The sequence below is a fragment of the Pan troglodytes genome, chromosome 6 (genome assembly GCF_028858775.2).
Source record: "Pan troglodytes isolate AG18354 chromosome 6, NHGRI_mPanTro3-v2.0_pri, whole genome shotgun sequence".
Taxonomy (NCBI): domain Eukaryota; kingdom Metazoa; phylum Chordata; class Mammalia; order Primates; family Hominidae; genus Pan; species Pan troglodytes.
In genome coordinates this window covers 83,477,199-83,492,707 of record NC_072404.2, presented here as the reverse complement: position 1 = coordinate 83,492,707, position 15,509 = coordinate 83,477,199, and the positions used below count along the sequence as shown (strand labels likewise).

At 41.7% G+C, this 15,509-nt stretch overlaps 1 protein-coding gene across 1 annotated transcript in view; it reads right to left on the bottom strand.

Moving 5' to 3' along the window:
- TYW1B (tRNA-yW synthesizing protein 1 homolog B) overlaps window positions 1-15,509 on the bottom strand; it is a 265,501-nt gene that overhangs the window by 30,953 nt on the left and 219,039 nt on the right. The window contains 1 exon segment of the mRNA XM_054687593.2: window positions 12,905-13,072. Within this exon segment, the coding sequence (XP_054543568.2) occupies window positions 12,905-13,072 (168 nt within the window).

Sequence of the window (15,509 nt, the reverse complement as noted above, 5' to 3'; positions counted from 1 at the left end):
GACCTCATGATCCGCCCACTTCGGCCTCCCAAAGTGCTGGGATTACAGGTGTGAGCCCCCACGCCCGGTGGCTGTGGGTCTTTTTTTTAAAGAATCACTTTACATTTTGGATTATATGGTATCATGAATCAGATGGTATGTTTTGTTATTTTATTTTATTTAGACAAGGTCTGGCTCTGTTCCCCAGGCTGGGGTGCAGTGGCACAATCTCTGCTCACTGCAACCTCTGCCTCCCAGGCTCAAGCGATCCTCTTGCCTCAGCGTCCCAAGCAGTTGGGACTATATGGGCACATGCCACCACGTCTGGCTAAGTTTTGTAGAGATGGGGTTTCATTACGTTGCCCAGGCTAGTCTCAAACTCCTGGCCTCAAGTGATCCTCCCACCTCCACCTCCCAAAGTGCTGGGGGGAGGCTGAGGCAGGAGAATCACTTGAACCTGGGAGGCAGAGGTTGCAGTGAGCCAAGATTGTGCCATTGTACTCCAGCCTGGGAGACAGAATAAGACTCCATCTCCAAAAAAAAAAAAAAAAAAAAAAAAAGGCAAACAAAATTTGTGAAGTGGATAAAGAAATGTCACAACTGGGGAATTTTCAATGTTCTACTTTGTAACAGTATTCTTATTTCTGCTAGCCAATTTTACTATAATCAAAAAAGTACAGTACAGTAGATAGGGATGACTTTCACCAAGCATGGATGGCATCAGTTTCCTGCTGCAGAAAAAGGAAGGTATGGTGAATGAGAAAAGGTCACTGGATTTAACAATTAGCAGGTCACTGATGACATATAAAATAGCAAACTCAGCCCAGTAAATATTTACTGAATAAATGGAGTGAGTGAATGAATGATAAGGAAGAAGGTCGGTAGGTACCAAAACTAGCAAAGAAGATGGAACAAAGTTTCTGATTCCAGAAGGGAAGACAATGAGAAAGGAAAGCAGATGAAGGAAAGGGGGCTATTGATCCACTAAGCACACTGAGAATCTGATATGTACCAGGTACTCTAGAAAGTACTGGGAATAACAGTCCTGGTGTTGTAGTAACCCACAGCTTCCTAGAGGAGGCATCCTTGTTATATGTGCATATAGATCTGACAGAAGTAGTCTCAGAGGAAGAGAAGTTTGTTTTACAATCTTAAAGAGTGGAACTACACAAGGTGAATTGGGGTGGATAGGGAAAGGAGGGCATTTCTGGCCGAAGAAATACCTTGAGCAAATAAATGCACAGAAGAAAGAAGGAATATGGCAGTACCATTTAAAAGCCCAGGGAGGGAGCATGAAATGAAGTGAAAAAGGACCCGATTGTGAAGGCCATTACAAATCCAATAAAATGATTAGGTGTTTCTCTTGCATGTTATGTGATATGTCACATGTTCCAAAATGTAGAGAAACAGTAAGCTTGGAATTAGCGGCATAAACAAGGAAGATGTTGAATAGTTGATATCTGCTCTCGGTTATGTATGGATTGTATGATTATTTTAGTGGATTCTTCTAGTCTTTAGGGTTTGTTTTGCTCCTTTTCTGCTTCTTTCCTTTGTCTTTTAGTTACATCTCTGCTTCATTTTATTTATTTATTTATTTTATTTATTTATTTTTGAGACAGAGTCTCACTTTGTCGCCTAGTGGCACGATCTTGGCTCACTGCAACCTCCGCCTCCCAGGTTCAAGCAATTCTTCTGCCTCCGCCTCCCAAGTAGTTGTGATTACAGGCGCCAGGCACCACACCCAGCTAAGTTTTGTATTTTTAGTAAAGATGGGGTTTCACCATGTTGGCCAGGCTAGTCTCGAACTCCTGACCTTAGGTGATCCACCTGCCTTGGCCTCCCAAAGTGCTGAGATTACAGGTGTGAGCCACCGTGCCTGGCCACATCTCTGCTTTTCAACACTAGTACCCTTAGAGTAAATTGCTAGCCATTTATTAAATGAGATCTGATTAGGATTAGGAAAAGATGTTTTCATGTAAGTGTCAGGAAATTCTTTCCAGTAACACTGCAACAGCAGCCATACAACCTTAACTGGACGACACCTTTCAATTAAATAAAGAAAATGAGTTCACCTGGAAATAATCTACCAATATCAAATAGTCCCATCTGGATTGGCATTACTGTTCACTAGGAGATGCGAACCCCAACTCTACAGTGGTATAATGTCTGGTTCTGGACAAGATGGAGTAGACGTACCTCTCCCTATTCTGCCTGCTAAGTACAGCTAAAAATAGAGGATATTACATATAAGGCAAGCAAAAAGATTCTCAAAGGTAGAGATAAGAAGGCACACTGGCTAGGGGCCTTGGGATCTGAGGAACAACATGGTGGTGAGTTTCTTGAGTTTTATTTTTGGCTCAGATATCCCGGACTTGGCTGCAAGCCAGAAACACCAATGGCTGCAGACAATTATTGGATAAAAAAAAAAAAAGAGTCCCAAGTAAAGGCTGTTCTCTTAGGACAGCAGGAACAGGGCAGCCTAGCAAGACAGAAAACTTTTAGACAATAACCAACCTAGGCCATGAGAAAAACGGGCCTCATTCCCATCCAGTCAGCAAACACTGAGTGGGGAACCTAGACTCCCACCTTCACCTGGTTATAACGAGGCACCCCTTTTGACTCCTACTACCAGGGAGGTATCAGAGAAGGTGACTGGGGAATCCTGCCCTCCTCCTCCCCTCCAGCTGTAATGTCATACAGACTACACAGAGAGCCTGGACTTTCACTCCACCTAGCAGTAACAAGGCACCTCTCCCCCATACACTCGAGTGGTGTCAGAAGAAGCTTAGTGGAGAACCAGGACTTCTACCACCACCCAGCAGCAATAAGGCCCCCCCCACCGCCTCCATCCTATAATGTCAGTGGAGTCCAAGGGGGGATCAATCACAAGATGGCTCTCCCTTCTTCATCAGAATGGTATCACAGGAGGCTGACGGGAGCCAGAATTTCTGCCCCTACTTGGCAGTAACAAGGCACCCTTCCTACAGTAGGTCAATAGAAGCTGAGAGGGGAACTGGACTTTTACCTCTCCCTGGAAGTAAGGAGGTAACACCCTCTCATGCCCTCCCCACAGTGCAGTGTCAAAGGATGCCGGCTAAGACAGAAGATTTATTAATAAATAAGATCCAGAGTCTCCTAACATAACACCTAAAATGTCTGGGAAACAACTGAAAATCACTTATCACACCTAGAAACAGGAAAATCTCAACTTGAATTAGAAAAGACAATCAAAAGATGCCAACGTGGTATGTGTGTTGGAATCATCTGATTAAGATTTTAAAGTAGCCATCACAAATGTGCTTCAATGGGCTATTAAAAACGGACACAATAAATAGAAAGTTGGCTGGGTGTGGTGGCTCATGCCTGTAATCCCAGGGAGGTGGAGATGGGTGGATCACTGGAAGCCAAGAGTTCAAGACCAGCCTGGCCAACATGGTGAAACCCCATCTCTAATAAAAATGAAAAAATTAGCTGGGTGTGGTGGTACACGCCTGTAATCCCAGCTACTCAGGAGGCTGAGGCAGGAGAATCACTTGAACTCAGAGATGGAGGTTGCAGTGAGCCGAGATTGTGCCACTGGATTCCAGCCTGGATGACAGAGTGAGATACTGTCTCTCAAAAAAAAAAAAAAAAAAAAAAAAAAACGAAAAGAAGAAGAAAGAAGAAAGAGGAAGAAGAAGAAGAAGAGGAAGAGGAAGAAGAAGAACAAGAACAAGAACAAGAAGAAAGAAAAGAGAAGAAGGAAGAGAGGGAGAGAGGGAGGAAGGAAGGAAGGAGAAATAGTTAAATAGAAATAGGAAAATAATCAAATGGAAATTTTAGAACTGAAAAATACAATAACTAAAATAATAAATGGTTCAACAGAATGGAAGAGTAAAAAGACAGAATGAATCAATCTAAAGTTAGGACAAGAGTCTAAAAAACAGAGAGACTAAAAGAGAAACAAACAAAGCCTCAGATACCTGTGGGACCATAACAAAAAAAAAAATCTAACATTTATGTCATCAGAGATCTAAAAAGAGAAGAGAAATAAGATGAGGCTGAAAAAAGTATCTGGAGAACAACTAGAAATTTCCCCAATTTGTAAAGGGCATATACCTGCAGATTCAGGAAGAGCATGCCTCCAAAACAACAGACCCAAAGAAATCCAGGCCAAGGCAACCTGTAATCAAACTTCTGAAAACTCAAGACCTGAATATTTTTAAAAATCTTGAAAGCAGGGAGAGAGAAATGTCTTACCTAAAGGAGAAAAACAATCAAATGACAAAGGATTTTTCATCAGATACCAGAGAAGTCAGAAAGAAAGAAAAGAGCTGTCAATCCAGAATACTTTACCTACCAAAAATATCCTTCAGGAACGGAGAGGAAACCAAGACAGTGGCAGATGAAGGAAAACTAAGAGGACTGGTTGCTATCACACTGGCTCTAAGAGAATTGCTAAAGGAAGTTCTTCAAACAGATGGGGAAGATTCCAAAGGAAACTTGGACCATCTGGAAGAAAGAAAGAACAACAGAAGGAGTAAGAATATGAGTAAATACAATAAACTCTTCTTCTGAGTTTTCTAAGTTACCTTTGATAGTTGAAGCAAAAATTGTAATATGATGCCATGTGATTTTCACTGTGGGTGCAGGAAACACCTAAGACATTCTAAGTAAGGGAGGGAAAAGAGATTTAAGAGGGGTAAAGTTTCCACATTTCACTCAAACTGCTAACATGTTGACACCAGTAGACTGTGATATATTATATATGCATAATGTAATATGTAAATCAACCACTAAAAAGTCTATATGAAGAGACGCACTCAACAACAGTGCAGAAAAATAAAAATGGAATTCTAAAATAGATTGGCAGAGTAGGCTAAAAAAGTATGACAACTGTATGTTGCCTATAAGAAACTCACTTCGAATATAATGATACACGCAGGTTGAAGGGCAAAGGACAGAAAAACATATACCATGCAAACACTGATCAAAAGAAAGCCGAAGTGGCTCTATTATTGTCAGATAGAGTAAACTTCTGTTTATATATCCTTCCTGCAATGAGAAAATTACAGAGATAGAGGAGATTCGCGGTTGCCAGAGGCTAGGGATAGTTGGTATCGGACTACAAAGGAATAGCATGAGAAAGATCTTTGTGGTGATAGAACAGTTTTCTATCTGGGTCGTGGTGATGGCTACATAAATCTACACACAAAACGGCACAGAACTAAACACACACATGTGAGTGCATTTAAAATTGGTGAAATCTGAATAAGGTCTATGGGTTGTACCAACGTCTATTTCCTGATTTTGATAACGTACTATGATCACGTAAGACGTTATCACTGGGGGAAACTACATGAAGGGTACCTGAGACCTTTCTGTACCATTTTGCGGCTTCCTGTGAATCTATAATTGTTTTAAAGTAAAGACTTGGTATTCAGTTTTCTTTTGTGGCTGTCTTGGTATAACAATAGGAAAGTAGTCCTTCATTCAACATGACTGCAGCAGCTTGCACTCTCTGTCAGAAGTCCCAGGATTATTAGTAGAAATTGAGGCTGGGCTTACGGTGGCTCATGTCTGTAATCCCAGCACTTCGGGAGGCCGAGGTGGGAGGGCTGCTTGAGCCCAGGAGTTTGACAGCAGCCTGGCCAACACAGTGGGACCCCATCTCAATAACAAATTTTAAAATTAGCTGGGCATGGTGGCTCATGCCTATAGTCCCAGCTACTCAAGAGGCTTAAGCAGGAGGACTGCTTGAGCCTGGGAGGTTGAGGTTGCAATGAGCCATGTTCACGCCACTGCACTCCAGCCTGGGTGACAGAGTGAGATGAGACCCTGTCTCCAAAATAAAAATAAATAAATAAATAAATTGAGCAATCTCCTGAGAAAGCTGAGAATGATAAACAGGTATTTGATGATTCGGACCTCTCTGGTTTCAGGTCACCTGACCCAGCTCAGGAGCTTGAAGAAAGGGCCAATGGACCAGGCCTGAGAAGTGACTACTTCCTAAGAAATGGTACCATATTTTCATTTCTTTCACTAGACACTAGTATAAGAATAGAGAGGCCATGACTGGAAAATGACAAGATCTGCATACTCCGAGATCAACAACAAAAAGGAAAAGACGCGCCAGAAAACACATAATTGGAAGGAATCTAAATGAGCCTTGTTTCACTTTTTGGATGGGTTTCTGTATTATTTCCTCATGGCTGTGGTTCCCAAGCAGTGGGAACAGAGTACTCACTGGGACACTGCAGGGTATCTTGAATTTTAAAGAGGAACGCAGTGACACTGGACATCTGTTGGGCATTTCAACAACTGCTAGCTTGAGATAGTTCCCAGTTTCAACGTTAGGCTGTGTCACACTTCTTTCAATGATGTCATAACAAATAGAACTGCTAGGTATCTCTTTTGACCTACAGGTCTTGTGAAAAAGCTATTGAGGCACTAGAGCACTATGAATGTGCAAGTTGGAAACCTCCACGTTAGGGTATATCCGGTGTTTAAGTAATTAATTTCAATCATTTTGGATGCTTGACCATCTGTCTCACTCTGGGCATTCTAAGGACAACTTATAATCTGGACTCCATAATTTGATATCTATATCTTTGCTGGAATTTCTTCCTGACGTCACCGAGTCAACCCATTCACTCTCTACCTACATGAAAAATAAATATGCAAGTAACATCATCTCCATGGACGACACCATCACAATCACCCATTTCCCAGGTTAGAGGCCAGGGAGTCATGCCTGAACCTGCACACTCGTTAATAGTCCTCATTTAATACTTTGCCAGGTCTACCACTCACCACTCTCATTCATCACAGCCTTTGTCTCAGACCCCCATTTCACCCTCAGATTGCTAGACCTGAGGGTGAAACAGTTGCTGGACCTGAGGGTTATAACAGGTTTGTTGTTGTTGTTGTTTTAGAAATGGAGGAGGGTCTCACTCTGTTGTCCAGGCTGAGCTAGAATTCCTGGACTCAAGTGAGTCTCCCGCCTCAGCCTCCCGAGTAGCCAAGACTACAGGCACACAACACCACAGCTGGCTATCGCAACAGTGTTTTAACTGGTTTCTCTGTCTTGCAGCTTTTCAATCCATCCCCTGTAATGCTGCCAGACAATTTTTTCTGAAACACAAATCTTCACTGTGGCACTCCCCTACCTAAAGCTCTTCAGTGCCTCCCCATGCCCTTTAGGGAAATAGGGAAAATGACATTTAGGATGCCATTCAATGCTATCTGTGATCTTAACCCTGCCTAATAATCTCCTTTCCCTGCAACCCTTCTCTTGACCTTCAGCCATCCCAAACTACTTGTGGTTCTCAATGTGCCATGTCTCCGTGCTTCTCCTTGGACCTCTGCTTGTACTGTTTCTGCTTAAATGTATTTCCTACTTCAGCCATCATTTAAGATCCAGTTAAATGGCGCCTCCTCTGTGAAGCCTCTCCTGATGGGACCAAGTAGTCCTCAGAATGCACCCATTGAGCTCCATTCCATTCTTCCATCATAGCTCTGATTACACTTCTCAGCACTTTTTTTGTTGAGATATTTGTCTTTTTCTGTTAGCCCATTCTTGAAGGCAGGAACTGATATGGTTTGACTGTGTCCCCACCCAAATCTCACCTTGAATGGCAGTTCCCATAATTCCCATGTATTGTGGGAAGGACCTGGTGGGAGATAACTGAATCATGGGGTGGTTTCCCCCATACTGTTCTTGTGGTAGTGAATAAGGCTCATGAGATCCGATGGTTTTATAAGGAGTTTCCTCTTTCGCTTGGCCCTCTTTTCTCTCATCTAACACCATGTAAGAGGTGCCTTCCACCATGATTGTGAGGCCTCCCCAGCCATGTGGAACTGTGAGTCCATTAAACCTCTTTTCCTTTATAAATTACCCAGTCTCGGGTACGTCTTTATCAGCAGCGTGAAAACGGACAAATACAGGGACCACTGTTTACTCATCTTTGTATTCTCAGAGTACCCAGCCCTCTGTATTCTCAGAATACCCATGTGCCTGACACACATGGGTATTCAACAAACATTATAGAGAATAATGAGGGTCTATCTCAGATTCTCTCCTTTGTCCTGGCGCACACTTGGTGCCATGTCTGGTTTTGCACTGATCACACTGATTTTCAGTCGTTTTCCCCACTAAACCGCGAGCTCCTTGTGGGTGGGGGAAGACCAATAAAAGCAGCAGTAACAACTATTTATTAACTGCCTACTTCACTTCAGGTTCCCTTCTAAGTTCTTTCTTTCTTCTTTTTCCTTCCTTCTTTCCTTCCATCCTCCCTCCCTCTCTTCTCTTCTTCTTTCTCTCTCTCTCTCTTTCTTTCTCGATGGGTTCTCGCTCTGTCGCCCAGGCTGGAATCCTTCTAGGTACTTTAAATATGTTACTTTTAATCTTGATAATGGCCTTGAAAGCAATACTATTAGTATCAATTTTGAATAAGGATAGGAGGGATTTAATTAGAGAGAATGGAGAGACAGAGAGAGAGGAACAGGGAGTCTAGAAGAGTGGTTTAAAATCAGTACAGTAATGAAGAATGACCCACTGGGACAAAGAGTAGAATTCCTGAGTCCATACTGATAAATAAATATATAAATGGGAGGAAAGGGAGGGCTTTTGTTTACAACAGAATGCTGAAGGCAAATGTGGAAGGAGTGGTACACTTACAAAAATCACTATTTTACAATCAATAAAACATTTTATCAGGCAGGAACCATCAATAAGTGCTAAGTCAATGGGGAAACTTTGGTAAGAAGCGAGATACTGCATTGTCTTAAGGTACCTTTTCATAGATAGCTTATCAGGTGCAAAGGAGAGAAACAGAAGAACTGGGTCAAAGTAGTTGGCTGAACAAAATCATCACCACTAACGAGGGAGATGTGGACACCAGGTACCAAGTGTGACACTCTGAAAAGGACACATCGCCAACACAGTATTCCATCTGAGGATATACAACCTCAATCTAGCCACAAGGAAAAATCAGGCAAATATAAAACAAAAACCATTTCTTTTATTTATTTATTTATTTTTTTGAGATGGTCTCACTCTGTTGCCCAGAATAAAGCGCAATGGCATAATCACGGGTCACTGCAGCCTTGACCTCCTGGGCTCAGATGATCCTTCCACCTTAGCCCCCTAAGTAGCTGGGACTACAGGTTCGTGCCATCACGCCCAGGAAATTTTTCTATTTTTAAATAGTGATGGAGTCTCACTATGTTGCCCAGAGTGGTCTTGAACTCCTGGGGTCAAGGGATCCACCTGCCTCGGTCTCCCAAAGTTCTAGGATTACAGGTGTAAGCCACTGCACCTCACCAAGAAACATTTCTATTAAAAGAAAGGGAAGGGGGGAACTGTATTCTTTTAAAATAGCAACATCATAAAAGACAAAGGAAGACTGTGGAAATGTTCCAAATTGAAGGTGACTACAGAGACTTGAGAAGAAAATATAGTATCTGCCTAGATTAGGGGTTGGGTAACTGTGGCTGGTAGGCCCAATCTGGCCACATTTAGCTCACAAACCTGTTTTAAGGACAGTCTTTGCATTTTTAAAAGGTTGTAAAATGAGTAAACAAGCAAAGAAGAATATCTGACAGAGGCTGTATGTGCCTTGCAAACCTCAAATATTTACTTTATATAAAAATTAAAATATTTACTTTATATCTTCTTTTTTTTTTTTTTTTTTTTTGAGATGGAGTCTCACCCTTTCGCCCAGGCTGGAGTGCAGTCGTCCAGGCTCGACTCACTGCAACCTCCACCTCCCGGGTTCAAGAGATTCTCCTGCCTCAGCTTCCTGAGTACCTGAGATTACAGGCCCCCGCCACCACACCCAGCTAATTTTAGTATTTTTATTAGAGATGGAGTTTCACTATGTTGGCCAGGTTGGTCTCGAACTCCTGACCTCAAGTGATCTGCCCACCTCAGCCTTCCTCCCAAAGTGCTGGGATTACAGGCATGAGCCACCGCGCCGGGCCCATATTTTCTTTATAAACAAAGTTGGCTGACTCCTATAGAGTAGATCCTGAACTGGAGGGGGAAATGCTATAAAGGACATTACAAGCTGATCTGACAAAATTTGAATATGGATGGTAGATTAAAGTCATGTATCAGTTTACAATTTTGAAGTTGATAACTGTATCGTGGTTGTAAGAGAAAATATTCCTAGTTTTAAGAAATTCACACTGAAACATTTAGGGCAAAGGACCATGACCAATGCAACATTTCCTCAAATGGTTCAGAAAAGACAATGTGTGCACATGTATGCTGGGGGGCAGGGGGCGGGGGTGGGGAAGGGAGGGAGAGAGAACAAGAGAGAACGGGAGCAAAAGAGAGAGAGCAAGAGAACAAGCAAATGGCAGAAAAATGGTAACAGGTGATTTTGCAAATCTGTGTCCTTTGTTCTATTTTTATCATTGCACTTTTTTGTAAATTTGAAATAATTTCCAAATTTAAAACAAAAGAAAAAGAAAGAAGGAAGGAAAGAAGGGAATACAGGCTCTGGAGTCAGATGCCAGGGCTTAAATCCCATTTCTACTCCTTACTGGCTGTTTCATCTTGAACAAGTTACTGAACCCTTTGATGTGTCAATTTCTCATCCATAAGACAGAGGTCAGACTGGGCATGGTGGCCCATGCCTGTAATCCCAGCACTTTGGGAGACTGAGACAGGCGTATCGCTTGGGGTCAGGAGGTCGAAACCAGCCTGGCTAACGTGGTGAAACCCCGTCTCTACTAAAAACACAAAAATTAGATGGGTGTGGTGGCTCACGCCTGTAGTCCCAGCTACTCAGGAGGCTAAGGCAGGAGAATCGCTTGAAGGGAGGAGGCAGAGGTTGCAGTGAGCCGAGGTTGCGTCACCGCACTCCAGCCTGTGCAACAGAGCAAGACTCCATCTTAAAAAAAAAAAAAAAAAAAAAAAACACAGAGGTCTTGATAGTACCTACCTTGTAGGGATGCTGTGAGGATTTAAAAATACACTTGGCAGTGTCTGTCACATATTAAGCATTCACCAAATCAGGTGGTTTTATAAAAATAAAAATAACTGAAGCAGCAATAACTGAATCATGCTATGAGCCAGGTGCTGTGTTAACAATGTATTAACAAAGCTATGTTAACAAAGTGTTTCATAACAATGGCCTCGGCTAGCAATATACCCATTTTCCAGATGAAAAGCTAGACAGGGGCCAAGATTAAAGCCCTCTAATCAATCTGACTCCACGCATAATCTCTTCTCATTCATTACACTACAGAAAGATGAAAGAACTTGCACAAAGTCACCTAGTCAACAAGTGGCAGTGTAAGATTTGTGCCAAGTCTACTTTTCAATTAACCCTGTGGCTTTCCATTCTTCATGTCTGAGCACTGTGTCCCTTGCTGCACAGCCTGGTGTCCAGAACTCAGCAGGCATTCAATAAACACTTGAAGAACTGAATTGGCTTGAATGAGATGGTTTGCTATCTATTTCCTCTATCCTCATGGGAAAAGAGAAGAAATCTTACAGACTGAAGTAAAGGATTAGACTAAAATTAAATTGTCCTGTTTTAAATGTTCCTTTGAACACTGCCAATGGTTTTGAAAGATGCCTTGTAGTATAAAAAAGATCAATGGACTAGAGGGAGAGAAGGCTGTGATTCCAGTTTGACACAGCCATTTAAGCCAGTTTCTTCACCGTTCAGACCTCAGATTCCATACGGAAAAAGTGAGAGGGTTAAATCACATATCTAAAACACCTCAGAAGAGATCTTCTGATCCTAGGCTTGACTTGATTTCTAGAAATAATCTTCTAAATACAATGTACAGAATGCAATCACAGGTAACAAGGCACTGGAGAAGACAAGGCAACATGAATGAGAACCTGCAGAAATGACAGACAACAGACACACGCCCACAGGAACTTTAGTCATTGGAATTATCAGATACAAACCATAAAACAACTCACTTCCAGTACTCAAGAAGATAAAACCCAAGCTTGAAAACTTCGGCAGGGAAATAGAAATTATACAAAATAGCATTTTTGAAATAAACCAAGCAGAAATTATACAATTAAAAAAACATAAAATACAAAATTAAGAAATTAATGGTTGAATTTAATAGCACAGGAGACACAGCTGAAGCAAGACTTAGTGAACTGGAAGATGAATCAATAGAAACTACCCAAAATGAAATATGGAGAGATGGAGAGACAAAAAGCACAAAAAATACAAATGAGAAGGCAAGAGATATAAAAAAATAAATATAATGACGTCTAACATATGTTTAATTGGAGTCCTAGAGGAGAACATATAATGAGAAAGAATAAGTATTTAAAGAAATAAAGACTAAGAAATTTTCCAGAACTTCTCCAGAAAATTAGCAAATTATTTTAGTGGCCCACCTCTATCAAGAACTGGATTTTTCCTTTGCTAGGAGTTATTTACTTAAGAAAGATACTAGATTCATATACTTGTTCTATGTAATAAAAGGACTAAAGGGGGAAAAATGGAAATAGTGTTATAAACTAAAATCCCAAACAAAATTCTCCAGATGCCAAGATTCAAGCAATCTAAAATTTGATAGATACCTCAATATTGCTTCTGACAGCTAGAAACCTATATGGGGACTATTTACTATTTTAGCTTTTCCCTGTCATTCCAGGAAAGGACTAGAGGTTATTACAAGGGCATTTTGCTTTTGTTTTGTTAGCATGCACCTTCTAAAAATTGCAAACCAGAAAGTACTTCAAGATGTCCAGAGGAGGGCTAAACAAGAAGCAATTTCACATGGAAAAGAGTTTATGAGCCCAGCAGACAGAATTTAGTGCTTTCTTATTTTTGTTTTGGGAAAGGTAGCAAGCAAGCAGATAATCCCTATAACAATGTAAGAGGAAAATAAAGAGAGAAGAGAAGGAAAGAACGGCAGGGTCAGGGAACAGAAGAATCCATGTTTGAGTTATTCTTACCTTTCTGTGTGCTATCAGGAGGCAATTAGAGTGTTCGTGTTCACATGCAATTTCATAGTCGGGGATCAGATCCACCAACTCGCGGACAAACTGTACCACTTCCTCATGCCAGGGCACGTGGGCCATGGTAAGACTGCTTGCTGAACTTTCTCCACAGTAGGTAACACCCTGTGGAAACAGTATAACCATCAGAGATGACTACAGACCTACCTGCATGTCATAGAAGAAGACTTTCAGAGCCGGAAAGCCTTCTTGAGGTCAACCAATGCAATCCAGTCCGTATTTTACAGTGAAGGAAGTGAATATAGAGATGATAAAATCTGCCTAGGAGACCATACAAGTAGCTACTGACAAAGACAGCAGGCTGATGCTCTTGCTACTCTATGACATTGCTGGGGCTTAAGTACCTGCGCTTTCTACCGTTGTCACAATCTAGGCTGTCTGGTAACAATAATGTATTTGAATCAATAGCATGTCTTTTGATTCAGATTCATCTGTGCACTATAATTGAGGAATTATGAAGGGGTTATCACCCCTTAGGACAATAATGGGGGCATAGTGGACACTCATAAAAATTCACTGACCAAGTAATTGATTCACTGGGAAAATAAGCTGAGCTTCCATTTTCTAGTATAATTGAGATTGAAACTGGCAAACTTTTTCCTTAAAGTGACAGATAAGGATCCCTTTAAAATTATTATTATTATCGTTATTTTTGAGACAGAGTCTTGCTCTGTCGCCCAGGCTGGAGTGCAGTGGCACAATCGCGGCTCACCACAACCTCCACTTCCTGGTTCAAGAGAGTCTCGTGCCTCAGCCTTCTGAGTGGCTGGGATTACAGGCGCCTGCCACCACGCCTGGCTAATTTTTGTATTTTTAGTAGAGATGGGGTTTCGCCATGTTGACCAGGCTGGTCTTGAATTCCTGGCCTCAAGCAATCTACCTGCCCCGGCCTCCCAAAGTGCTGGGATCACAGGTGTGAGCCACTACACCTGGCCTAAAATTATTCTTTAAGGAGTTCATTTTGTAATGCACTTTGAATGTGGTTACATAAACAATCATGCCAAAAGGGAAATATATTTGTGCATGTACCTATATACCTTTACACACAACTACATATACACATGTATTTCACCAACACAGAAATTCTTAAGTACAACTGCAGAAAGTTAAATTATCTAACTCTTTTGGACTCTACCTAATAGCCAAGGCACACAAGACCCCAGAATTTCATAACTAAGTTCTTTATTTGGTAAATTACATAATGGTAAAATGATTAATTTTCTAATACTAAAAGATTTATTTCTTGAAATAAATCTTAACTCTGTGGGCTCTTCAAATACCCACAAATCAAACTTTTCTCAACAACTTGTTGAGAAAATCCCAGAAATGATTCCGCTAAGTGGGGAATAACTGGGAGGGAGTGGGGAGAAAGGCATGTGCACCCCTTATACACATTCACTCACACACACACACAAACACACACAAATACATATAAAGACAGGACACACACACACACCACAGACAAATTGGAGAATGCAGAATGACAATTTTTTTTTTTTTTTTTTTTTTTTGTTGCCCAGGCTGGAGTGCAGTGGCCTGATCTCGGCTCACTGCAGCCTCCGCCTCCTGGGTTGAAGCGATTCTCCTGCCTTAGCCTCCCAAGTAGCTGGGAATATAGGCATGTGCCACCATGCCCAGCTAATTTTTGTATTTTTAGTAGAGATGGAGTTTTGCCATGTTGGCCAGGCTGGTCTTGAACTCCTGACCTCAAATGATCTGCCCATCTCGGCCTCCCATGTGCTGGGATTACAGGTGTGAGCCAACACGCCTGGCCAACACTTAATTTTTAAAAACCAACAAATGAGCAGAGTGACCCTGACCCTGATGACAGAGCTGGGACTTGGATGAAGACTCACATGAGCTTTGCCAAACACTCGACTCAAGACAGCTGTTCAAACAGATGACTGGTGCACTAAACTGTGATGGCCTTTGTGGAATATAAACCACAGCCACCCAGCTTAATTACAATAAACAAGAGAATCTTCTCAGTTTGCCCAGTGATTTAGAGAATTCATTAAACGGAGTTGGAGCTGAAACTGTGCCCCACAGAGTTAAAGAAACCAACGACTAACAGAAATCCTTGTGTTTGCAGGATGGCAGTGTAAGAAAATAAACAACTTGCTAAAACTGCTGAAACTCCCTCTGCTTGTGAGATTTAAAAAAAATGGATGAAATTGGTTGGAACCAACATGGCCAATGGAGTCTGAGTAGAAAGAGCTTGCTGACGTCACAGCCCGAATTTCCACCACATTTCATACTAACTCCCCCTAAATTTGCATATGCAAACCACGAGCAAGCATGATCAAACAGACAACTGCGCGTGTCCGAGGACTTTCCAGATCTCCCTTTCCTTCCACCAATCACTTACTAATCTGAGAATCCATCCCCTAATAAAATCACTGCCTTAAAACCTGCACAGGAAGACAAATTTGAGCTGGACTTAGTGTCTCTTTATTAGTCGACTTGCAATAAAAAAGCTTTCTTTTCCCCCCTCAAAAACCCTATGTCAATTAGTATTGGCTTCCAGAGCATCAGGCAGTGA